The sequence below is a fragment of the Xyrauchen texanus genome, chromosome 4, assembly GCF_025860055.1.
Source record: "Xyrauchen texanus isolate HMW12.3.18 chromosome 4, RBS_HiC_50CHRs, whole genome shotgun sequence".
NCBI lineage: Eukaryota > Metazoa > Chordata > Actinopteri > Cypriniformes > Catostomidae > Xyrauchen > Xyrauchen texanus.
This window is the reverse complement of record NC_068279.1, coordinates 11,237,814-11,263,460: the sequence shown is the minus strand read 5'-3', so window position 1 is coordinate 11,263,460 and position 25,647 is coordinate 11,237,814. Positions and strand designations below refer to the sequence as shown.

General features: G+C 37.8%; 1 protein-coding gene across 2 annotated transcripts in view; it reads left to right on the top strand.

Moving 5' to 3' along the window:
• aacs (acetoacetyl-CoA synthetase) overlaps positions 1–24,999 on the top strand; it is a 40,618-nt gene extending 15,619 nt beyond the window's left edge. The window contains exons 9-18 of one of the 2 annotated variants that reach the window (XM_052113943.1): positions 3,725–3,805; positions 4,055–4,179; positions 11,058–11,122; positions 12,299–12,421; positions 17,037–17,150; positions 18,975–19,100; positions 19,708–19,777; positions 19,966–20,024; positions 21,745–21,947; positions 22,090–24,999. In XM_052113943.1, the coding sequence (XP_051969903.1) occupies positions 3,725–3,805; positions 4,055–4,179; positions 11,058–11,122; positions 12,299–12,421; positions 17,037–17,150; positions 18,975–19,100; positions 19,708–19,777; positions 19,966–20,024; positions 21,745–21,947; positions 22,090–22,227 (1,104 nt within the window). In that variant the 3' untranslated portion in view covers positions 22,228–24,999. Of the gene's footprint in view, positions 1–3,724; positions 3,806–4,054; positions 4,180–11,057; positions 11,123–12,298; positions 12,422–17,036; positions 17,151–18,974; positions 19,101–19,707; positions 19,778–19,965; positions 20,025–20,279; positions 21,719–21,744; positions 21,948–22,089 lie in introns of those variants that run through there. The other variant, XM_052113952.1, reaches the window with a different exon arrangement.
• Positions 25,000–25,647: the final 648 nt, after the last annotated feature.

Below are 25,647 nucleotides of genomic sequence, written 5' to 3'. Positions count from 1 at the left end.
TGTTTTAACTGGGACATATCTGTACATAATGTGATGAACTACACATGTAGTTACCTGTTATAACCAACTTCATACATCCTCTAAAAATAAAAGTGAACACTGACTAAAAAATGTATATTTATTGTATCTAATGCAATTAAATCCATACATTTTCATGCGTGTCTGTGTCCAGATAGTTTTCGGGAACACTCTGCAAAGAGCAAACCTTCGCTAAACAGGTTTTATTATCATAATTTGTGGGAAGGTTGACCTATTGATGCATTTTATTTGCTTAAAAGACTTCTTTACCATTAACTGTGTACATTGCGCTGAATGCCAGCATTGCTGGTTTTTAGGGGGGTTGCCGGTTTCTGTTTGAGCTCCAAAGGTGGAAGACACGCATCAAGTGGCATTCCGTTCTCCTATTGCAAGTAGGAAACAATTACACTTGATGCTCTTGCCAGGGTCATTTTATTGTGCAGCTTAATTCAGATTCCTGGACGATTCGAATTATGTTACAGTCAAGCTCAATGGTATACAGTATATGGACTGCATTGTAAAAGAAACTGCAAAGTTGGATGTTCTGACTTTCCAAATTTGATGGAATGCTGCACATATATGCTCTGAGCAGATCCTTCTTGTTCCTTCCTGAAGGACATAAATAATTGGATGTGCAAAATCCCATGATGTTGCAACATTGACCACTAGGTGGAAGTAAGAGTCAACTTTAAAACCTCTACTTCACTCGGCTCAAGATGCCAACTGGATGAGCAATTGTGCACGTTCCCATTGTATTTCCTTTAGGATCCGTGTAAAATACAGTGTGAAGGACACAGCAGCCAATATGGGTCTGAATCAGTCCTAATTTTTTCACAAACCACACTGAACATCAGGGGCAACAACATTTAAAAAACCAGCCTTAGGCCTCTTGTATTTGTATTATACATGGCTTTACAGACCTGCTTCAGTTTTGTCAGTGTGTCTGTGTTTATGTGTGAGTGTAACACTGTGCATTTGTGTGTCATTGTTCACAGCTTTTGCAGAATTTGTCTGACGCCTCTCTTGCTTGGTAGATAATTAGTGTGATGTGTGTATGAAAACACAATCACACATATGCACATATTCAGCGATAACCCTCTTTCTCTTTAAGGTTCAACTTGCTCTTATGAAAACTGTAATCGTGGCGGGTTATGGCAGTTAGCGAATGAATGAACACATTCGTAATCAATGTTTGCACTCAGATAAACATTAGACGCTTGTTACAGTGCTGTCAGGTCACGGTGTGAGAAAAGAGGAATGTGATGAGTTTTTTTCTTTCTTCAATCCATGCTTTGCATTGGAAGTTATGACACCAACACAAAAGAAAGAAATTGACGTAAGATCTAGAAAAAACAGTCATGATCATTTTGATCCAATTCGATTGGTATTCACAAGCTTTCGATTCCAAATTAAATTTATAGTGTATTTAAGTTCCCTTTCGATTCAGTACACTTCAACATTGCTATAGGGAAGTACTTTCCTCGACGACCTAATTGAAACCCATATACAATAACAACAATCTTCTGATTGGCAGTGATGTTTGAGCCCTGCCCTTTAGACACGCATCAGGCATATATACAAGGGTGCTCAAGCATCATTACTTCAGATTTTCTTCCTTCACGACTACGAGCATTCGACTTCTTCTTGGAAACCCTCTACTGCTTCGCCGTTGAGATACACAATTCAATGGATGACTCTACTCTGCGAGACGCTAACAGGACGACTTTTGTCCTGTGCTCCTAGCACCTGCAGTGAGAAGGCTGACTGGTCTCCTGTTTGTTGTGGTGAAGTTTTCTAAACCTTGCTGTCAAAGATGCTCTCTGTGAACGGGTTCTTCGCTTCAGATGCTCGTCGCTGAACAATGCGGTGCTTCAACGAGATACGACCCGCCTCCCATATATATATATATATATATGTATGTGTGTGTGTATATGTGTATATGTGTGTGTGTTTTAGTAAAGATATGTTTTTTTTAAGCCTCTGGGCTTTTCGCGAGTGGTGCTCATGCTAGCAGCACATCCCACCATCAGACAAGGATGAGAGTTATGTTCATGGGACAGCGGTCATGAAGACAGCTTGCTCTCACTGTGAGGGCATGAGTCTCCAGACGTTACGCTCTAGGCTTGCCCTCATTCTATGGGAAGATGCTTTCTCCAGCGCCCTCCCACCTTCTCCTCTGTGTTAGATCCCAGAGGACCACATGAGGGGGCACGGCGGGGCCACGAGGTGGAGTTGGATGATTTTGAGGAGGTGCGGTGCTATCCTCATGAGCCTCCTGAGCTTTCGATTAAGCGTCCTTGCCAGTACAATATGTGCTTGATGAGCTCTGGCCCTCTATTGGAGCACACGACCTCATCACGTTTGCCGGTTCTGACGATGGGGATGACTCTGTGTCCCTCGCAGCATCAAATATGACTGGCACACGGAGGATATTGCGTCTATTCTCCCAGTGAGGGTGAGGCGCGTGCGCATGCCAATGATACAGAGCTGATTTGCGTCCTCTCCCTTTGGGCAGATGAAGAGCTCGGTTTACAGTGATCTCCTTCAGCTGAGGCGGAAAGATCGATCCAGCTTGCGTGCTAATTCACCTTGACGAAGTCATGAATGTGATGTGAAACGCACATAGCACATAGCTGCTTATCCCCACCAAATATGCCAGAATAGGAGAAAAATACGTCTCTGTGTTGAACTTTCTCAAGAAACAGAAATGCACTCACTGCTCATGACGCACACATTCACACGTTACTCCTCGCCGGGAACGCCGGGATGGTAGACAAATGTGCTTGTGTTGTGTTCCCACAAGAAACAGATATGCGCTCGCTGCTCGTGACCCGCGCATTCACACGTGGCTCATCCCAGCCGGGTACGCCGGGATGGTAGACCGATGTGTTTCAGTGCAGTGTTCTCACAAGGAAAAGGAATGCACTTGTAGCCTGTGACGCACACATTCACACACTACTAATCTCCGCTGGGTACACTGGGATGATAGACAAATGTTATTTAATGTTTTATGTTAACATAAGCAATGTTCCCACGCAATAGAGAAAGCACTTGTTGCATCTGCTCAAGTTGCGCCTGCTCTAGACGTGCACGCATTTCACGCTTTCCCCACCGGAGTTCGCATATACTGTATGTTGTTTCAGTGTAATGGTTTTCATATAAACAATGTTCTCACAAAAACAGAAAGCACACATGCACTGTTTGCTGGGAGGCTTCACACATCCTGTTTCTGTGTATTGTATTCATAATCTGGGTCAAATTGGATGCCTAAACACTGCTATACGATTCAGCTTGTTATATATTGTTGATATCGAATTGATATTGTGTCATATTGAGATCGTTCAAATGAAGACCGCTATACATCGGAAAATCTGTATTTTTCCAGTCCGTATTCCACGAATGGTTACCCCAACCTTTGAAAATGTCAAAGTAAAATGTAGCCTACATTTAAGATGAAAAAATAAATAAATTTCAATATTTTCATTTGTCCAGAAACTGTGATTTGATTGGAATATTAGAGGTTCCATTTGAAAGTCATGAGCATCTCTAAATTGAAAAAGTTGTATGCAAAATTATGAAGGTTACAAGAATACAAAAATAAGAAGTAATACTCAGTAATATGGGAAGTGTTATTAGTGGATGATCAGAGCTATTTAAACAGTACTATACACCGATGCAATCTGACCTTTTTTCTCATCTTTCACAGGGCACTCTTATTCAGCATCTTAAAGAACACATTCTCCATGGCAACATGACCTACAATGATGTCATCATTTATTATACTACGGTATGTATGTGACCTTGCCCAAATTAGATCCTTAAAGGTTCACTCAGGAAGTTTTCCCTCATTACACATAAATTAATTAATATACTGTATGTAGTGGGTAGCCAATTAGGGTTAATATTATTTTGCCCCGATCCAGTTGCCTTAATCGCATCAGCAGAAAAGAAAAATAATTCAGAGGCTGAAAACATCCAACATTATGGAAATATAATCATCCCAATCTTAGAGCAGATCTCTCTTTTTTGTGTACAGACGGGCTGGATGATGTGGAACTGGCTAGTGTCCTCTTTAGCTGTCGGGGCATCCGTGGTGCTCTACGATGGGTCTCCTCTCGTTCCGAGTGCTAATGTGCTCTGGGACCTAGTAGACCGACTTGGGTAAGTGTGTGCGTGAGATAAAGAGAGAGAAGATCTATAATAAAGGTGTCAACCTCAGGTGGTTCAGTCTGTCTGTTTCTTGTGCCCGTGCTGTAATTGGCCGGGGTGTGGCAGTGCTTATCACCAGCATCTGTTCTGCCCTTTGTGTAAATGACACTGCATTACCATGGCAACCTGTTTTAAAGAGACTGGTCTAATTGACCACCTCTTATGTGCCACGGAGTGCCTTTCATTTACCTATTATTGAGCGGAAATGATTGAAGTGCAACAGACTCTGGGGTTCCTTTGGATCACACTCGTTTTGTGTGTGAGTGTGTTTGCTCATTTTCTGCTCCCTTGGCATCTGGTGAAAGTCTCTATTCTTAACTCTCATTGTCTCGCCTCTTCCCAAGGGGAAGGAAATAGAGACATTTTAGAGCAGTTTTTGGGAAAGCCAAAATGCACACACACTCATACACACACATTTCCATTACTCACCAGGCCCATGTGTGCTGCTTGTATTGCTTCAGGGACATATGCCTTTTTATATATTTTGATATAACGACAGCTTTGGCTTGTATCTAAGCTTTAAGTGTTCTTATGCAGACAGACTGTGCATTTCTGCATTTGTGTTATTCTGAATTTAGCTTTTGGTTAACGGGCCTTTTGTTGACACTAATTACATTATTCCTCTTGGCTGGAAAGTGTTTATTTAGAATTCATTCAGATAATGATAAGTTTAGAAGATATTTGGATCCACTTGTAGCAGCTGAGGGCTGCTTATTAGCACATTGAGAGTTGTAAAGCAAGACCTACATTATTCATTAAAGAGCAAACTTGTGACCTTATACATGGGAGTCCACATTAATGGTGCTGTAAGAGATGTTTTCATGGAAAAGTATACAAAAATGTTTCCTACTCCATTAAAGATATTAATAAAATAAGTGTCCTGAGATATCTCACTGGTCTCTGTCACAGCTGTAGACTTTGTAACAGCAAACAAAAATGTGTCTGTGGAACGCAGACATTGACGTTTTTCTCCTGTCAATCATTTTGCTCGTTCTCATAGTGTTGTATTTGAAGCGGATCATTGAGGCTATGATTCATAATGTTTGTCAGTTGAGGGCACTATTGTGCCACTTTTGAATTTGACAACCACAAACGATGCTGCTCTTTTGCTCTGTTTTGGTCTCAAAATTATCTTTGGATTTGGAATGAGGAGGCATGGCTAAAAACGCTAAAATCGCTTACAGATCCTTTAAGAACTGTTAGGCAGTTACCAACATCAGAATGGTTGTGAACCTTAAAGGAATGTTTTGGGTTCAATACAAGATAAGGTCATCGATATTATGCTACAAATGCTGTCGATTGAGCTTAACTTGTATTGAATCCTGAATATTCCTTTGAGTTGAAGCCTTTTTGCCTCTTCATTGGATGGACACAATGGAGATAGGAAATCAAGAGGGGGAAATATAATTGAAAAATGTCACAAGCAAAAGCAGTATTGCTCAATGGCGTTGGCGTGCATGTGCTGTCCGTGAGCCTTAAAGTGACTTCTGAAGTTCATGTAAAAACCAAAAACAATCATTTAGTTTTTCACCAGAGGAAAGAGGCTCTATATGCTTCTATATCTATATCTAAAATAGCCTGTTGTGAATGTCTTTGCTTCATGTACTGGTTTGGATTACACTGTCATTCATCAAGGCAGCAAATTTGCTGAATGTTGGTTGAAAAGGCGTTTTATATATGTGCATGCTGGGTTGGGCTGTGACGGAATACAAGTAACAGGTTTACATATTCAGAATACAAAAATAAAGGAACTGTATTCAGCCCTTGTTATGTGTCGAGCACCTGTATTCACAATACATTCTGTTAGAATTATTTTAGAACACTTCTCTCTTGCTGTCTTTATTCAGAGCAGCTGCAGCGCATGTGCAATGTTACCAGGATCAGGCTTTCGCATCAAATTTGGCTAATTTGAAAATACAATCATGGATCAAAATTATAGAATCATGGGTTGCGGTTTTTGGTATACATAAAAATGGACAGAAGACACAAGATAATAAAAATACAATGTCTTTCATGTATAATGATACCAGACTTGAATATCTAGCAACCTTTGTTTCCACTGTCTTTGCAATCATCCCGCTGTCAGCTGTGAACCAGTGTCAATACAGCTGGCAAGTTTTTTTTTACAAATATACTGTAACATTTGAGCGCATGATACATTGTTTCCCGTGATTTGTAATTTCTGAGCAGTATAAATATATTTATGCAGCTGCAGATACGGCTTCTGTGCCAAGCTTTGCAGTGTAAAGACGGATCGCTCTTGATAAGTATTTGGTGAGGCTCGATGGAAAACAGGCAAAATCCTGTTTTCCATCATGTAGCCTTTGTTTAGGCAATAATAACACATCCTTCTGACACTGCAATTAGAGCTTAGCTAAATTAAGAGCTTAAATAAGTTTATAACTTCAGACTAAATCAACCCAACCACCTCTTCTGCAGACAAGGCATCTACCAAAACAAATAAACCTGGTCTCTCTTTTTTTATCCTGTTATGTTTAGTGATACAGACTGATCCTGGATTAACTTTTATCCTGTGCTGCTCCCTTTTCAGATTAATTGTGCTGATTGTTTACATATGATCAATATTTAATCAGAGGGCTGATGTGGTGTCAGTGTAGATGAAGGGAAAAGCATTAATGGAAACATGTTCTAGACAAAGAGCCATTGTGAAACTTGGTCATGCTTGATAACGCTTTCTTTGTCCCATATTGTCGCTATTCCTGGCTTTTTTCTAGATGTTTTTTTTTTTTTTACCCCAAAAAATTGCTGTTGTTTTTGTCTTTCATGAGAGAGAAAGAACTGATATCTTTATGGATTGGATTTGAGTGCAAAAGAATAGACACAACACTTTGCCCACAGATTGCTTTTGCTTACAATCAGTTCCTCAACAGTTTCACGTTCGACTTTGTACATGTTTGGACTGTTAAATTCTGAGTCTTCTCATTTATGCCAGTGTGGCAGGGCGGAGGGCGGGGCCGGGTCGTGATCCTACACACCCGGTCCCGTATTAGGCTAATTATGCCTCCGTGAGGTTTAAGGGTCGACTGCAGAGGGCTGTGCGGGAGAGAGAGATCGTTAGCGGACATGTCCATCATGTGTGTTTGTGTTGTCTTTTAAGTTTTCCATTAAACTATGATTTATATCGTCAAGCCGGTTCTCGCCTCCTCCTTTCCCATCCTTTAACTGTTTTACAGCCAGATAAACTTATCTTTGCTGACTGAATTTAAATATATAAACTAATTTTAAAATACATTTTATTGTTTACTTAACTGGACTGTTGAAGTTCCTTTTATGGTGTGGCCCTATATATATATATCAGTGTTTCTCAACTGGTGGGTTGCAACCAAAAAGTGGGTTGCTGGTCTGTTGGATAGGGTTGTGGCAACAGGGAAAGTATAATGCCAGAGCTCTCACTTTATTTAAATATTATACGCTGGGCGCCCAAACCAAATTTCAGGGTGCAGAGGCAAATTTAATTATAATCTTGCGTTCGGTTTATGGGTGCTAAATATGATTTTTATCAGCAACATGATATTTTTGCAGTGCCATTTGAAGTCTGGTTTCACTCGAGTGTGGTGCAAGCCTTCACAAAACAACTTACGCTAATGATCTGCAATTTGGCCAAGGCTACTTTAAATACAGGTTACATTTTATAATATGTTGATTCACTCTTTATGTCCAATGTAAAATCTTGGTCCTGAAACAACCTTTTAAGAGCCACTTATAGACTATAGACTTATATTACACCATTGAGCTGTTATGAAACATAATTGGGGGATCGACCAGGATCTGAATTGAGCTGCACAATAAAAAGACCCGGGCAAGAGTAAGACATTTTTACATTTAGCCTGGTTCCAAGGGCTCAAAACTGTTGGTTACTAGCCCAGAATTTTTACCATGAAGCGAAGTACCTCATCCATATCAGTCTCCATGCATATTGTGATGAGAGTCTGCAGCAAAACCTGCATGGGCACTTGGTTCATATCCAGTACCTGTTCAGGTGCTGAAAGAAATGAACTCGCTGAATATTTAGTTGAGCTGCTTGAATATTACAAAACTAGACAATCCCTATGATTTCTCTGGATATATAACAAATAAGAGACCCATGGTGCCACAGACAGAAGTGAGACATCACTGTGTGTGGTTGGTCATATCATTAGTTTGGCATTGTCAAGTTTTACCATTTTACACTGACTGATATCTTACTTGTGAAATCACGTTCCATTTCATTTAATATAGAATGCTCTGTCTTCCTAAATCCTAAACAACCAATTACCAACCAGTCCTTGCCAGCTGCCACCAATCACACGCAAGTAGGAGCTTGTCATGGCACCCACCCACATAAGGGACATCTCTTTTTTGGAAGCTATTGTAAGGATGACGGATGTTAAGTGAAATGCTCTCAAAACACATTTTAAATCTTTTTTTATATTTATTCATTTTATTTTTACTTTTTCGATGTTAGCAAAAGATTCTTAGACCAAAAATAGTCATAATGTTTTATACCCCTATACATTTAATACATTTATATGTAAATGACCTCTTTTATGATTGGCTAATCTCTTTGAATGTGAAATAAGTCCTTTCCAAGTTGCTAAATATTGAGTACTGATTAACACCAACAATTTCTTAATGGCATTGTAGCTTAGTTTGAATTAATGGACTTTTTATTAAAAAAAAAAAATTAAGAAAATCCTGTTGTAATGATATGACCTCTTGAACCAACTCTAAAAGAAAATTTAGCTGTGCATTACATTGGTCAGGCTTGTCTACAGCCTTTGTGTAGCTAAAATCATGCTCAAATTTTATTTAGACAGTTTCATATTATAGAGTGTATAGTGGAACGTTTAGATTGCTGCCTAGAGCTGCTCTACCGTAATGTCGCTTTAAACACAGTATTAACCTGTGCTAGCTAAAAAAAAGGACATTTATGCTAACATGATCATGTTGACATCATTTAAGCATTTCTGTGCTCTTCAGATATTGCACTGTCATGACCTCTGCCCCCTGATTTTTGACCCTGAGTGATTCCATCAAGAGATGGCTGACAGAGTCCTGTGCAGGTCAACAGGCCATTTAGATTAATTCCGCCTCATTGACACTGAAAGTGTTCTGCTCTGTGTCCTACAGTCAGAGCGGAGAGATCTTAAATGTGGTGGAAATAAGATTTTCATGGTTGTCGGAGACGTGGCCTAGCGTGTAGTGTATATGTTCCAACACATTGGACAGTAGCGAGTCCAGTTTTCATTGTTTCCCCCTTCGTCTTACTGTTTCATGTCTCCTTATTGATTTTATGGCAAAAAGGTTAACATTTTAAATAAATGAATATCAAGTGTTTAATTTCTGTGCTACTAGTGGCACCAAAGGAAATAACCAAAATAATGACTGTTTTCCAACAAGTTTCAAGCAATAACCTCATTTGACCTTGGTTAAACAAACAGGTAGTGCCGCCTCAAAAACTCACAGCATTGGTTGAGCCAGTGTTGCTACGTTAATATTAAATACTAATAATATGTTTATTTTATATAGCACCTTTCTACAGACTTAAGGTGTCTGAAAAATAAATAAATAAATAAATACAAATTTACAGCAGAAGAGCAGATCAATTAAGAGTCAAAATGACATAGGGCAAAGAGATATGTTTTGAGGTGTTTTTTTTGTTTTCAACAGTTCATATCCATAAAATATTACCAAAGAACAGCCCCACCTACCCACCCCATTGAGACAACATACAACAAAAAACAAGTAAAGAGATGCAAGGAAATAAAGAAATACAGTACATCACTCTGTCAGCTTGTCAGATCAATTGAAAAATCTGTTACATTGCCCAATTCCAATGTGCAAGTCCTTTTCAAGAAATTGTGAAACATTATTTGGGAGATTAGAGAGGAAGGGGGACCACAAACAATCATAGTTTGCTTCATTCTTATTAAGAGCTGCACTTAGACATTCAAATGGAAGAATTTTGAAAATCTCATTATGCCAGTTCTCTATTGTTGGAGGTTTATCCTGGTTCCAAGTGTTTAGAATACATTTGCGAGCTATAAACAGTAGCTTGCTGACAATTTTAACCTGAAGAGATGATAGTGTGCTGTCCTCTTTAATAGTTCCCAAGAGAACACAATTTAGTATGCCTTCCAGTTTAAAAAAAAATCTTATCCCTGAAACGGCTTATCAAGGGGCAGAACCAAAGCATATGAGAATATGTTCATGAGTCTATTTTACATTATGGGCAGGCTGCTGTCTTATGTAGATACATTTTGTGAAGAACATAAGTAGTACAGTGGATACAATGCAGTATTTTAAACTGTGTCTCTTGGGGTTTATTACACAGGAATACATTTCTCATATTCTTCATAGCATTTGACCAAATTTCCCTCGTTTCTCCCTGGCTCAGGGCCTCGGGGGTGTCAGCTTGAGCACGTAAGTGTCTTTTAATGTCTCCAGAGCCCGAGGATTTCAAATTCTTTGACATATTGTCCTCCTAGAACAATTATGGAACAGAGTGTATCGAATCTCAGCGGTTTATGTCGTCAATAGTGTTAAAACTAGCAAAGTGCACAGAGCTCGCCGTTCACACGTTTGAACCTCGCATGGCGTCACCTTTGAGGTGGGTTTTAAAATCATGTATGTATATGTATGTTAAAAAAACATATTGTGATTCCATTTAGTGCACAGAAATTACACCGCTCACCTCAAAAATAAAAATATGTTCATGTTTCGAGTTCTCGAGTCCAAATATAAACTATTTGTTCTCATTGTATTGAGTAAAAAAACTACAGATAATTGTTAATGTAAACATCATATTTCTTTTCATTGTTTATGTACAGAATCACAATTTTTGGGACCGGAGCAAAATGGCTGGCTGTGTTGGAGGAGAGAAATCTGAAACCAGGTGAGACGCAATACCATAAAATTACAATTGCTGTCTGTCATCTGTCTCTCTCTCTCTCTCCACCTCACAGTCTACCTATCAAATATTTGTTTTTCGCTTTTCCTTTCATAGTACACATTAATTCTCAGCTCTATCCCATCAGTCTCTGGATACCATTGACTCATTCACTAAACCGTGTGTGCATGCTTCTGAATATTTAACACTAATGCAAGAAACTTAAAGTGAATTAAAATGAAATTAACAGCGGAAAGTGGAGGAGTTTGTGCATAACAACTGCCATGTGAGCGATTGTATTAAAGATATTTTTTTTTATGCAGAGATTGGTTATATATTTGTGCAGAGAACTCTTTAGATGACAATATTTGAGCATTTGTGGTTGCTGTCGCAGGATTTTGACACCATAAAATCACAATTGACCCTGTTTTCTTTCCTAACAAATGGTATTACTGTGCACAATTAGTTAGTGCATGTTATTCTAAGAAAATGCAGCAACTTTTTCTGCATGGAAAGGGCGGGGCCAAATAATATTTTCCAATAATATCATAGCCCACTTTTTACGATCCAGTCAAATCCTAAGCCATAAAGTTAAGTCCTGGGGCTTCACCTCTTATGATCTGACAAGTTTAAGGAATTTAGGTTTCTAGATGTAGGACATTTGTGTTATACAGCCCCTGCTATACTTTTAATTCCAGTTGTTAAAAAGTTTCACTCGAAAGTATGTCACAAGTTAAATGCATTGCAAATGGCATTTCATGTAGTCTTCAAAGAAAAAGCTCAGTGTGTGTTTATTGAGCTATTCCTTGGGTTAGGGGAATAATTTGTGCTCTGTGTTTGTGAGTGTGTTTTGCATGTGTGTGTTGGGGGTCAGAGAAGTGCTTCCTGGCCCTCTGCTGCTTACTTTGGCTGCCTGACATTTCGAAGAGACACCTGTTAGCCTGTGGGGTGTGGCACTGGCTTTGATAACCAGGGCAAGAGACCCCTCTCTACACGGGACACCAGGCGGGTAGCTTGGCATGTTGCCGGCATGCATTTCAGCACAGTATAATGCGCTTGACAATTTTGATCAGTGACCCATTGCCATCTCCCTCAAGGCTGCTTTGTAAGAACTAGTATTACATATAAATCAAACTTAGTAATAATAATTGTTTTCACATCCTTTTTCTTGTTTGTTCACAGAAAACACGCACAACCTTCAGACCCTGCACACTCTCCTGTCCACTGGCTCTCCACTGAAGCCTCAGAGTTATGAGTATGTGTACCGCTGCATAAAGAGCAATGTGCTGCTGGGATCCATATCAGGTGGGCTTGTGTGCAATTTCCTGTTTTAGAGTATATTGAAAACGGGAAGATATCTGTCCATAAAGAATATTTTTCTTTCTTTCTTTCTTTCTTTCTTTCTTTTTTTTTGCTATTTCTTTAGCTCTTTCTTTCTCTCTCTTTCTTTCACATTCTTTCTTTTGCTCTTTTTTTTTTCCGCAATTTCTTTCCTGGTGCCCTTTTTTGCTCTTTCTTTCCCTTTGCTCTCTTTTACTCTTCTTTCTTTCTTTCTTTCTTTCTTTCTTTCTTTCACTCTTCTATTTTTCACTATTCCCTTTGTTCTTGTTTTTCCACATTCTTTCTTTACACGATTCTTTCTTATTTTTCTTTCATTTATTTACTCTCTCCTTTGCTTTTTTGTTATTTCGTTTGTTCTGTTTTTTGGTCTGTCTGGTTTGCTCATTCTTTCACTTTTTCAATCTTTTGGTCTTTCATTCACTCTTTTGTTTGTTCTTTTGTTTTTTTCACTCCTCACTTTTTCCGCTCTTTCTTCTCTTTTCGTTCAATCTCTCTCTATTCTGATTAACCTTCTTTTCATTGTCCCTCTTGTCCATCCTCTTCTTAATAGCGCTATATACTGTATGTATGTATGTATGTATGTATGTGTGTGTGTGTGTGTGTGTGTGTGTGTGTGTGTGCAGTGTGATCTCATGCCTGCAGGGCCCTGCGGAAACAAATTAGCATCAGCGTTAACAGCTGTGGTGGACTGCTGATTTTGTGTGCGCGTGTGTGTTTGTGACTGGGGTCTCGCAGCATGTCTCTCTCACACCACCTGTGCCCAGTCTCTCCCTGCGGTTTCATCAGATGAGCTTTGCTCTTATGGCAGGTCAGCGGCAGCCTGCTACAGTGATGTTATTCAGATTGGGCCTTTCAATGCTAAAGTATTTGTTATTTAACTTCTTATGTGGAGTGCCCCACTTGCATGGATCATTAGAGACAAGATAGTTTCAGCAATGCTATTTTTAGGCCTTTGACCATCCGCCGAACAGAGGGGATCTGGGCCAAAACTCTTCTTTGCAGAAATTTACCATGGTAACCATAGTTTATGCTGAAATGGGATACTTATTATAATTATTGTTGATATGTTAAAACTGTGGTCACTTATTAGACACCACTGTCAACACAAATCTACAACAACTACATTGTTTCTTATATTTGAAAATATATGTCTCATTTAATTTTAAACTTAAAAAAAATGTATAAATAAGATAGTATGGTTTTGCAATAGCTCCAATAACTGTTGTAACTATGGAAAATTTACAGACTTTATGGTTACCATGGTCATTTTTTGTAAGGGGTTACTCGGTTACATTCACAAAATTTGTTTAAACATTGGTTTTCTGTCTAGATATGATTCTTAAGTTGCAGACAATTAAATCCAGTTATCTTAAATGACTGACAGAGATATTTCAAAGTATTTTTGCATAAGTCTGCCATGAAAGCTGTTTGATATGCCATTTAGATCACATATGATACTATGACAGCAATCTTATTGAGATCTGACACGTCTGCAGAGCACATGAGCCTCACAATATCAGAAAAGCTTTTGATTGACGGTTCTCGACTTCAGAGGTTTTTGAAATGTCAAGCTACCTAAAGATGTCTACTGGAAAACAGCAGTGCAGATACACAATGCCTGTTTTGAGTCCTGTGCTCAGATAGCCTTTTCTGCCCTCAGAAAAACCGAGAAACCGTCAGTGTGATACCCCCCCTCCCCTCAGATAAGTGACCTCTGCCAATCCGAGGCAGATTTGACCTTGACCCTAATGTCAAGAAGAGCATATGTGACGGGGCTTGTTTCCCACTGTTCCTGTTACTGTGCCAGCCAAACTCCTGAGCTCAGAAGGGCAGCTGGCAGGAAATGTTAACACTTTCAGCCCCCCAGAATCACCTGAATCCAATAGACCCCAAAGTATTGCCTGCCATCTGTTAGGCACACACACACACACACGCACACACACACACACACACACACACACGCACGCACGCACGCACGCACACACACACACACACACACACACACACACACATACATATATATATATATATATATATATATATACACAAACACCAGCCAGTCTATTGACCCAGCCAGTCTATTTCAGTCTTGTTTCTCCTTGCTTTTCCATTACTTTTATGATCTAACTTTGCAATAATTACTTTCTTCAATTACTGAGTTCTGTTTTTATTTATACCTACCTCCGATTCTTCTCCCAGTTTTTCCTCCTCAAAACCTCATTATTTTCAAAAAGAGCTTGCTTTCTTTTGGGTATCAAATATCTCTCTCATCATCTTTCTTTCTGGTGGCATCCAAATGGCTGAGAATATGAGCTGCTTGCATGTTGTTAATTCAGTCTTTGTAATGGTGTCTCATTAAATGTATAGTTTCTGCAGTTACAGTCCTTTCTTATCACTACTACGTTTGATTGAGTGAATTTGTTTTTCATTTGATGTTAATTTAATGTCACATCTTCGGAAATGATTCAACTGAATGACTCAATGGAAGTTCCCTTTGCATTTTTACTGCATGAGTAAATACATTTCCATCTCACTAAGTTTGATGAAAGATCATGAAAACTACCTTTACTTGCAAAAAGTTAGTTTGAGCCACTATTTGCAGCAGGATGCTTTTAGTGTAGAGAAGTACAAGTTTAAGTCAGAAGTTTAAATACACTTAGGTTGAAGTCATTAAAACACATTTTTGTAACCACTCCACAGATTTTATATTAACAGATTATAGTTTTACCAAGTCATTGAGGACTTTGTGTAGGATACAAGTAATTTTTCGCAAAAAAGATTACAGACAGATCGTTTCACTTTTAATTGACTATATCACAATTCCAGTGGGTCAGTAGTTTACATAGACTGTGCCTTTAAGTAGCTTGGAAAATTCCAGAAAATGATTGTGGCAATTAATGAGGCAATTAGCCAATTTAGCTTCTGATAGGTGTACTGAATTGGAGGTGTACCTGTGGATGTATCTTAAGGCCATCCTTCAAACTCAGTGCCTCTTTGCTTGACAAGATGGGAAAATCAAAAGAAATCAGCAAACTGTGAACCTCCACAAGTGTGGTTCATTCTTGGGAACAATTTCCAAATACCTGAAGGTACAACTTTCATCTGTACAAACAATAGTATGCAAGTATGAACACCATGGGACCACGTAGCTATCATATCACTTAGGAAGGTGATGCATTCTGTCTCCTAGAGATGAACGTAGATTGGTGGGAAAAGTGCAAATCAATCCCAACAGCAAAGGACCTTGAGAAGATACTGGAGGAAACAGGTAGACAAGTATCTATATCTACAGTAAAATGTGTACTATATCAAAATATCATGAAAGGCTGCTCAGCAAGGAAGAAGCCACTGCTCCAAATCTGCCATAAAAATGCCAGACTACAGTTTGCAAGTGCAAATGGGGACAAAGATCTTACTTTTTGGAGAACTGTTCTCTGGTCTGATGAAACCGACTGTTTGGCCATGTTGACCATTGTTATGTTTGGAGGAAAAAGGGGATTGCAAGCTGAAGAACACCATCCCATTCGTGAAGCATGGGGGTGGCAGCATCATGTTGTGGGGGTGCTTTGCTGCAGGAGGTGCTGGTGCACTTCACAAAATAGATGGCATCATGAGGAAGGAAAATTATGTGGATATATTGAAGCAACATCTCAAGACATCAGCCAGGAAGTTAAAGCTATGTTGCAAATGGGTCAGCAAAGTCAAGGTATTGGAGTGGCCACGATAAAGCCCTGACCTTACATTTGGGCAGAACTGAAAAAGCGTGTTGGAGCAAGGAGGCCTACAAACCTGACTCAGTTACACCAGTTCTGTCTGGGGTAATGGGTCAAAATTCCATCAACTTATTGTGAGAAGCTTGTGGAAGGCTACCCAAAACAAAACAAGTTAAACAATTTAAAGGCAATGCTAGCAAATACTAACAAAGAGTATGTAAACTTCTGACCCACTGAGAATGTGACGAAAGAAATAAAAGCTGAAATAAATAATTCTCTCTACTATTATTCTGACATTTCACATTCTTAAAATAAAGTAGTGATCCTAATTGACCTAAAACAGTGAATGTTTTCTACGATTAAATGTCAGGAATTGTGAAAAACTGAGTTTAAATGTATTTGGCTAAGGTGTATGTAAACTTCTGACTTCAACTGTAGCTTGTTAGCCAATTTAATTCCAGAGGAAAGACTTGCATGTATTGGACCAAATAAATCTTTGGACACTTTTGTTCAGCTTGTTCCTCTTGCTAATATTGTGTCTAATAAAAAAATCAATATGAATGTGCGGCAGTTTAGGAAAAGTGATCCATACAAATGAAGTCAGGAGAACAAAACTATCAGCAAATTATTCAAACAAGTTAACGTTTTAATTAAAGAAAACATCTCATCAATTCTCAACAAAAGTTAACTACAATTTTAGAGCTTTTCATCTGTTCTGAAGATGCTTGTTCTATTTCAACACTGGGAAATATGCCAGGTCTGACTCTGTCTTTGAATTTGTCCTCGAAACTAAGAGATTCTATTTCCTTTAAAAAAATGTGACCATCTTTAAAAACTGTGTCTTAACATCTTTAATGTTTCCTCAGGTGGCACAGACATCATTTCATGCTTCATGGGACAGAACATGACAGTGCCCGTTTACAGAGGAGAAATCCAGGCAAGGAATTTGGCCATGGCCGTGGAGTCCTGGAGCTGTGAAGGTGACATGTTTATCTCAGATTTTAAGGTTCAGAGGCATGGAGGTTTGTTTTTATAAAACAGAAATTTTGGATTCAATTTGATTTAATAAGCCCTGTTTGAAGATATTGTGAAATGGCTGATATTCACACATCTCTCACCTCTTTTAAAATGATACTGTACAGTCAGCAAGGAGGCCCGTCAGCTCATCCCGGTGTCCACAGTTACCCATTTATTCTTATGAAGAAAACGGGGAGAAATATCAGCTAGATTTGGTTGAAAAGCTGTGTAGTTTTTTGCACTTTAACCCTTAAATGCATACCATGGGTCTTTATTAACCCAGGACCTCATTCCTCCCCCTGTACCTCATCCATTTTTTGGAGATGTGCCCACACCTCTTTAGTATTCCTCAATCTTTCTCTTAAATCGTGTAACACAAAAAATTGTAAAATACATATTCTATATAATGGCTTAAGTTCCAAAAATATATAAGGACATTAGAGACCATAGGTATGTTATAGTGTCAGTTTGTTTGTTTTTTTGTTTTTTTTGCAGTTCCATAAATTTATGTTTTATGATTATTTAATATCAATATAAGTTTACTATCACATGATTTCTATGTCTTTGTTTATAGCAAGATAATTGATTTTCTGTGCAACAATTGTGAATTATCAGTTTTCCATATGCTTTCTCACATACATATTACACATGCTACTTTTTACTCAAGGTGGCGCTGTTGTTTCAGTGATTGACTTGATTTACATTTGACTTTGCTTGTAAACTATAGCAAGTACAACACGTGCATAGTATGTAATTACTGTTTTCATATGGGTGTACTGTGGATATTTTGTAAGTTGTACATCAATTTATACTCAATATGTGCCTGAGAAAATACACATGTGTATCTTATGTGTTATGTGCAGCTCAATGTTTTTTTAACATCAGTTGCGTCTCACGAAATTTCAGTGTGAAAGTAATGAAGCCTGGCCTAGATCTGTCTTTTATAACTCTTTGATATATTAAAATAAAACATCAAATCATATTTTAAAATGTCTTGAAAATAGAAAATAGAAATTCACACTATCTGGGCATTTTGTATATCCATTTGTGAAAGATATACATGCTGAGTATCTAAAGACCTGAATCTGTAGGAGTGTTGGTGAAATTCCCTTGCATTTAAGAGTTGGACAAAGCTGAATTACTGGAACTTTTCTCCTGCCAACCAAAATAAACAGAAGCCATAAGAAAACTGCTGTGGCTGCAAGCAATTTGTCAAGAAGATGTGAAGAGATGTTGTAAAACCCCATAGCATCCTATGAACCTACTGGGGAGCCTATCAAGAGCTAACTTTACTCTCCAATGTTGTTGTTGTTTAGCTACAAATTGTATTTTGTTTAAAAACTTTTTTTATGGACTGTAGTCCAAAGGACATCTGCCACCCATCCCCAAATCATTTTAAAACCCCAAGTGCGGCAGGACAACCTGCACTGCCTGTAGTCACGCCACTGCCTTACTAACTGTTATGTTCTATAAATGCACCAAGTTTCTTGATGATTGTAAACAGCCTGAAGTTAGGGGCTGTTCACACCAAATGCATTCCTGCATTCAAAAACGGCACGATGCAGCTCAACAGAATGGAACTGAATGTAGGGGATTTCAGACACGTCATTAATAGTTTCACTTGATCAGCTTCCAAAAAATAGACAAAAACAAATCAACAGGTGATTTCACCACCGTTTAAGGTTTTAACCACTCTGCATTGTGTCCAACACCCTTAACAGTAAAATCACTGCTGTAACAGCCTCTCGTGGCTTATAGCTTTAATAACCCTGTTGTTTGTGTTAAAGGTAAGCCTGTGTGGGGGGAGAGTGGGGAGCTTGTTTGTTTGAAGCCCATCCCATGCCAACCCACTCATTTCTGGAATGACGAGAATGGCAGCAAATACCATAAAGCCTACTTTTCCACTTTCCCAGGTAAACCCCATTGCTCAGATTCACTCTGTTAGCTTCCTTCAAATCTCTTAAAGGAATAGTTACCCCAAGAATGAGAATTCTGTCTTCATTTTCATCTCATTCAAACCTTTTTGACTTTCTTTCCTCCATGGAGCACAAAGGGGGATATTTAGCAAAAGGTCCGTAAGCTGCTCTGTCCATAGGCACAATTTATTTTCATTGTCATACTTCAACATACTATGAAAGGGAAAGTTGTGAAGTGGTCACAGGGAAACACATTTTCTGTCGTCCTTTTAAATTAGAAAGCAAGCATGCAATTTCAGTTTGTTCAGGAAAGAAAAACTGCAGTTTTTCCACTGTATTGATTTAATGATTTCTGAGGTTGAGAGGGGAAAAAAAACAACCTGCCAGGTTTTGTTAGCACAAGAAACAATCTCATTGAAGCCTTATTGCTGTCAGTATGGAGATGTAGAAAAAGGCCAATCAGGACAGTTCAGCCTTATTAGCATTCTCAGGTTGCCAGCGGTTACTCATCTCTGCTTAAGTACACAATAGCTGTTTCTATCTCTATAACTATTTGTTCATGCCTCTCAATCCAAGTATTTTGTGTGCATACCTGTTCATTCAGGAGTCTGGGCCCATGGTGATTACTGTAAGATAAACCCAAATACAGGAGGAGTTGTGATGCTGGGGAGAAGGTAAGCTACCTTTATGCCGAACTTTATTTATCCTAAATGCAGGTTTTCATAATTTTCTCTATTTTCTGCAGAGCTCCTTATAATATTGCTTAAAATATAATATTGAGTTGTTGTAGGATGATACTCCTACATTAGTCATGCTGTTAGATGGTATGCTAAAAAGCACTGTTTGTATTTTTCTTCTTCAGTGATGGAACCTTGAATCCTAATGGTGTTCGATTTGGGAGCTCAGAAATATATAACATTGGTGAGACATGTCAAATTATTTTCCTGCTGTTTTTTTTAGAAAACATTTTAGCCCTTATGAAGGCCTGCATGCTGAAGTGAGTTGGCAAATAAAGTTAGATTTCTTACTTTTTCTCCATTGCACAAGTGTTGCTGTTTTTGTTTTTCACCAAAAAAAACAGTTTGTACCAGCCTGAATACCAAGATAACTGGTTTTAGATGGACAATGATTATCTGATACTGGCAAAGGCTGCTTAAAATGTTTTTTTTGTTTCAGGTAGACCAGCTTGACCAGTATGGTTGACCAGGCAAAACCTTCTTAAATCAGGAATGATCAGGGCCTGTATTCATAAAGATTTTTATGTTACCACTAGGAGAGCTCTTTTGGAGTGTTACCTCCAAAAGAGTTCCTAGCTAAGAGTTTTTGCTTAATTGTTTTTCACAAACTGCTAAGAGCAAGATTTACCAAGGAATAGAGAGAAAACTTAAGGTAACAGTAAAGTTGGAGTTGACCTCATTGCTATGGATAACATCACGTTTTATGAGTGAGCTTTCTTAAATCACCCACAGTGATTGGTAGGCAGACGACAGGGAACCACTATTTGTCAGCAAATTAATTATGGACATACAGCGGGAAATAGGAGCTCTATTTAGAAGCTCATGGTCATACATTTTTGCGTTGATCCTGTAGAATTATTTTCCCAGTTGAGAAGCACGTCTTCATCCTGTTTTGGTGCAATGGTAGGTGCGTGCGTTCCATTTACTGCATCAACATCATTGGGTAGCTCAGTGATGACCATGATAACACCTAATTTCTCTGAAGCGAGTGCACATTCACAGTCTGGAGAGTACATATATAGTTTAATAGATGATTTTGCTGAAGGATGCCACAGAAATACCCAATTCATCCATGCTACACAGTAGCATTTTGCCTTTGGCCAAGGAGCGTAGAGTTGTCAAAACCGTATCTACAGTGCAATTGGGTTGTTTTGGTTCGTGGTTTACAATAATGAAAACACCCTCTTGATTCAGGCAATACCTTTTTTCAATTGTCAATGTCAATATGATAATATTACCATATTAAAATACATTGACTTGAATGTGAATCAGGTGATAATTGTTTTTAAGGTCAATGTCATATTAATATTTAAATACATTTACCAGATTGCGATGTGGATTGACAACAGCAGCCATGCTTTGAATTGTTTGTGATTCACTAATAGGGATTTTTAGGATAATTAGGAATTATCAGGATGTCTTTTAAGTTGTTATGGGTTTACATTTTGTTAAATTGCTCCATGAATTACTCTTAGATGAAAAATGTAAGAGTCCTAAAATAAGGTGTGAAAAGTGTTGCTCCTAAATTTCCAAGTTAGGGGCTACTTTCTACCTAAAAGGTATAGTTCACCCAAAAATGTAAATTCTCTCATTGTTTACTCACCCTCATGCCATCCCAGATATGTATGTCTTTCTTTCTTCAGCAGAACACAAACAAAGATTTTTAGAAGAATATTTCAGCTCTGTAGGTCCAAACAATGCAAAAATCTTTGTTTGTGTTCTGCTGAAGAAAGAAAGTCATACACATTTGGGATTGCATGAGGATGAGTAAATTTAAAGATAATTTAACATTTTTAGGTGAACTATCCCTTTAAGACTTATTGTGAATATGGCCTTGGTTTTAGCTTGTACAAATGTAGCTTTTCAAATATAAACGATCCTTGTCATGCTCTCTGTTTTACCAGTGGAAGCATTTGAGGAAGTATCCGACAGCCTTTGTGTCCCTCAGTACAACAGTGACGGAGAAGAGAGGGTGATTCTGTTCCTGAAGATGGGACCCAATAAGACCTTCAGTCAAGAGCTAGTTGGGAAGATCCGTAGTGCTATCAGAGTAGCTCTCTCTGCACGACACATACCCTCCTTGATACTGGAAACCAAAGACATCCCAGTTAGTAGTTTCGCTTTCTTCCGTAGCAGTTTTTTTTCCCACACATGTCCTTTCTCTCACTTTATCTGATACTACTGTTTTCTTTCTTACTTTCTCGCTGACTTTTCTGTTTGATTGATTTTGCTCCTCTGTATGTCTGCAGTACACTATCAGTGGTAAAAAAGTGGAGGTTGCAGTTAAGCAAGTTATTGCAGGTAAAGAGGTGACTCAGCGAGGGGCTTTCTCAAACCCGGACTCCTTGGATCTCTTCAAGAATCTACCCGAGCTCCAGAACTTCTGAAAACCTGCATGAGGTACAAAACATCTGAACTCCTGACCCAAGGTCCAGAATTTCCAAACCCCCTTCATTGGGTTCAGTTTCAATGGATGTCTGTTGAAACTTTGGACCATCTGCAGGAATTATAGAGCTTTCAAACATCTCATCTCCCTGAGTTTTCTGAACCTGGTGTGGCATTCATTCAAACTCCCAAATCTCTCATACTCAGTTGCTGAACTGGTGGAGTCTGTACATATAATACTTCCTGAATTACTGAAGTGTAACTTAGTTCCTCTTGCGTAGAAAACTGAGAATGCCATTTTATGAGATTTCGGAGGTATTACATCTCAAAGGGACATTTTATCTGCTTCTGTTATTGCATCCACCAAACATTCTTCCCAAGCAATGTACCAAACTCTAACAATGTTTTTTCCTAAATCTGTTTTTCCCCTTCTACCATGTCATTCCTATAATTTACCTTATATATGATATGTTGCATCATCACTTTAACCTTAATGAAGGCTTTGTAAAATCTAGCCATTAATCTTTTGAGGCTTTAAAATGACACTACGTATGCTCATCTTCACAAGTCAAATACACTGATAAGTTACTGAATGTTGTTATCTTTGAAGAAGAGGTTATTGTTCATTAAATCAGATTTTTTTGAATAATGAAAGAGGCAAATATTGACTTCTCTGAACTGTTTGCACAATCAGCTAGCATTGTGAGACATTGTATTTGCCCAGCTGGTACACTTTCCTTATTTACAAATAGTTATGTTAATTAATCTAAATTATGTATATTTTTCTTTTTCCCCCTAAAGTTTGATATTCTGTTTAGAACTACACTGTTTATAAGATTTGTAACTATATTTCATTAGTAAATGTTAATTTCACTTGATCAGCTGTTGGAAATATTATACTATTCAGAGCACTATTGAGATTCCATTAAAACCAATGTAGCTCACTTGCTACAAAAGGTTTACATATATTTTTACATATACAGTACTGTGCAAAAGTTTTAGACGCTTGCTTAGTGACAATTTTGCATAGTGAGAATGTCTTCAATGCCATAAATAGTTTTCATTTATCAATTAACATCATACAAAGTTCAGTAAACATAAAAAGCTAAATCAATATTTGGTGTGGCCACCTTTACCTTTAAAACAGCCCTAAATTCTCCTAGTTACACCTGGACACAGTTTTTCTTGGTTGTTGGCAGATTGGATGTTCCAATCTTCTTGGAGAATTTACAACAGTTCTTCTATCTATTTAGGCGGTCTCAATTGCTTCTGTCTCTTCATGTAATCCCAGACAGACACAATGTTCAGTGGGGGGCTCAGTGTGGTCATGACTTCTGTTGCAGAGTGCCCTGTTCTTCTATTCTAATATTTTCTATTAGCAAAAGTAATGTTTGGTAGTCTAAAATGTATTTTTTCTATTGACACACTAAAGCTGAAAATATAAATAACCATCTTAAGACAAATGTTTTTGTGAAACATTTTAAGTGCCTAATACACACCGCACATACATATATGAAGAAGCTACATTTGTTTGTTGTCTGAAAATCAGCATGATTGTATCTTGATAATCTCAAAAGGTAATTGTGCTATCCAAAATTATTTGCATCAAAAGTAAAGGGAACATTTCTGGACTGTCCCAGTATCTAAGACTTGATCTACCAGAATGGATGTTTTATTACATTTTTTTCATTTATGTAATGCAATGCATTTAAACTTGTTTTCAAGCATACAACAAGACCACATATCCACACATACACAGAAACATACTGTTGCGAGGCACCTTGCAGAAAAGATAAGATGATATGCTGCATTTAGTCACAACAAAAAACAGAAAGTTTGTCATTTTAATCATTTTAAAACCGTTTTGTGCAGGTAATGTTTTTCAGCAGTTGTTTACAACGGAGGAGTCCTACAGGCTAGTATTAGATGTACATTTAGAGTTTGGATGGATCCTATTTCTTTTGGTCCATGTTTGGGCTATCGTCTTGTTTTTGGAATTGTGTGTATTTTTTATTTAACATGGTCTGAATGGTTAATGAAATGAAATGCAATCTGGGTTTGTTGCATGTTGGGGGAAAAATGTACCTATGATGAAATCAACTTGACATTAGTGAGGATTCCATACTTTGTGTCCTAACAGAAACTTCTGTCTGTCTGTAATAATGACTACTTTTTCAAACTGAAAATCACTTGGTATTGTGGTACAGATGGTAAGTAATCGCACAGGCCGCTTTAATTAAATTAGTTCTTATTTCCGTTCAGATTGGCAGGGATGGATCTGTTTCACCTCATGCCCACCCTTGTGCCACCATATGCCCCTCTCTGCTCAGTTTTGCTGACAAGACTTGTCTGGGACTAGAAAAAGCTTCCAAATCAACATAACCTCTATTGACATTGCACTACAAATTATTTCTTTTCCATATTCCAAGCAATTGAACATTCCTTGGAGATCTATTCCATTTTATTTTGTTACATTTTTGATACATGGAAATACTGGACATAATTTTTAGCCATGAGGTTTTGTTTAGGTTAATATTGTATTACATGAAGTGTGTTTGATGTACTACTAGTAAATGCGAGATGCTCGCTTCTCAATGGTTTATGTAATATTCCTGCTATGAAATATTATTGCACATTGCTGAATGTGAGTAATGATTACTTATACAGTTTGAGGATATATTTGTTATAAATATTTTATGCCTATATATCAATGGACAGCTTCAGGAACATACCATATTACATGTATAAAAATGCCTATTGTACTTATAATTAAATAACGCTAAAAAAACGCAGTGTGGCATGTTGTTTTTATTTCCGCAAAAATGATTTTGCAGTTTGTTTCCACATCAGAGAGTGCTAATAGCTTGAAGTAGACATATTTTCATATTATTTAATGCAATGTAACTAAATTGCTAGTGTAATTCCTTGCAAACTACGCTTATTACCATGTTGAATTATTAAACCGGAAGACAATTCTACAGAATAAGTGTGTTAATTGAAGAGAATGTTATATGAATACATTTTTGATTAAGGCTTTTGCTGGAAATTAAATAAATAATGAATGTTAATATAAAGTGAATACAATTTTTTTTTTTTTTTAATCAAATAATTACATATAATTACTATTCACAACTAAAACTGTTCATCATGTTGAAATGTTATAGGCAGGGTTGGGGAGTAACGGAATTCAGGTAACTGGTTTTAAGTATTTAAAATACAAAATAATAGTAACTGTTTTCTACTACACTTACAATTTAAATAATTGGAAATTAGAATACAGTTACTGAAGAGCATACTTTGCATTTTATTGTCATTTGTTTCATGTAATATTTAGTCCTTTCATATGGAAAACATTTATACATATAAATGATGCGATCCAAAGTGCATTTGAATAAAGATGAAACACTTTCTTATGATGTGTT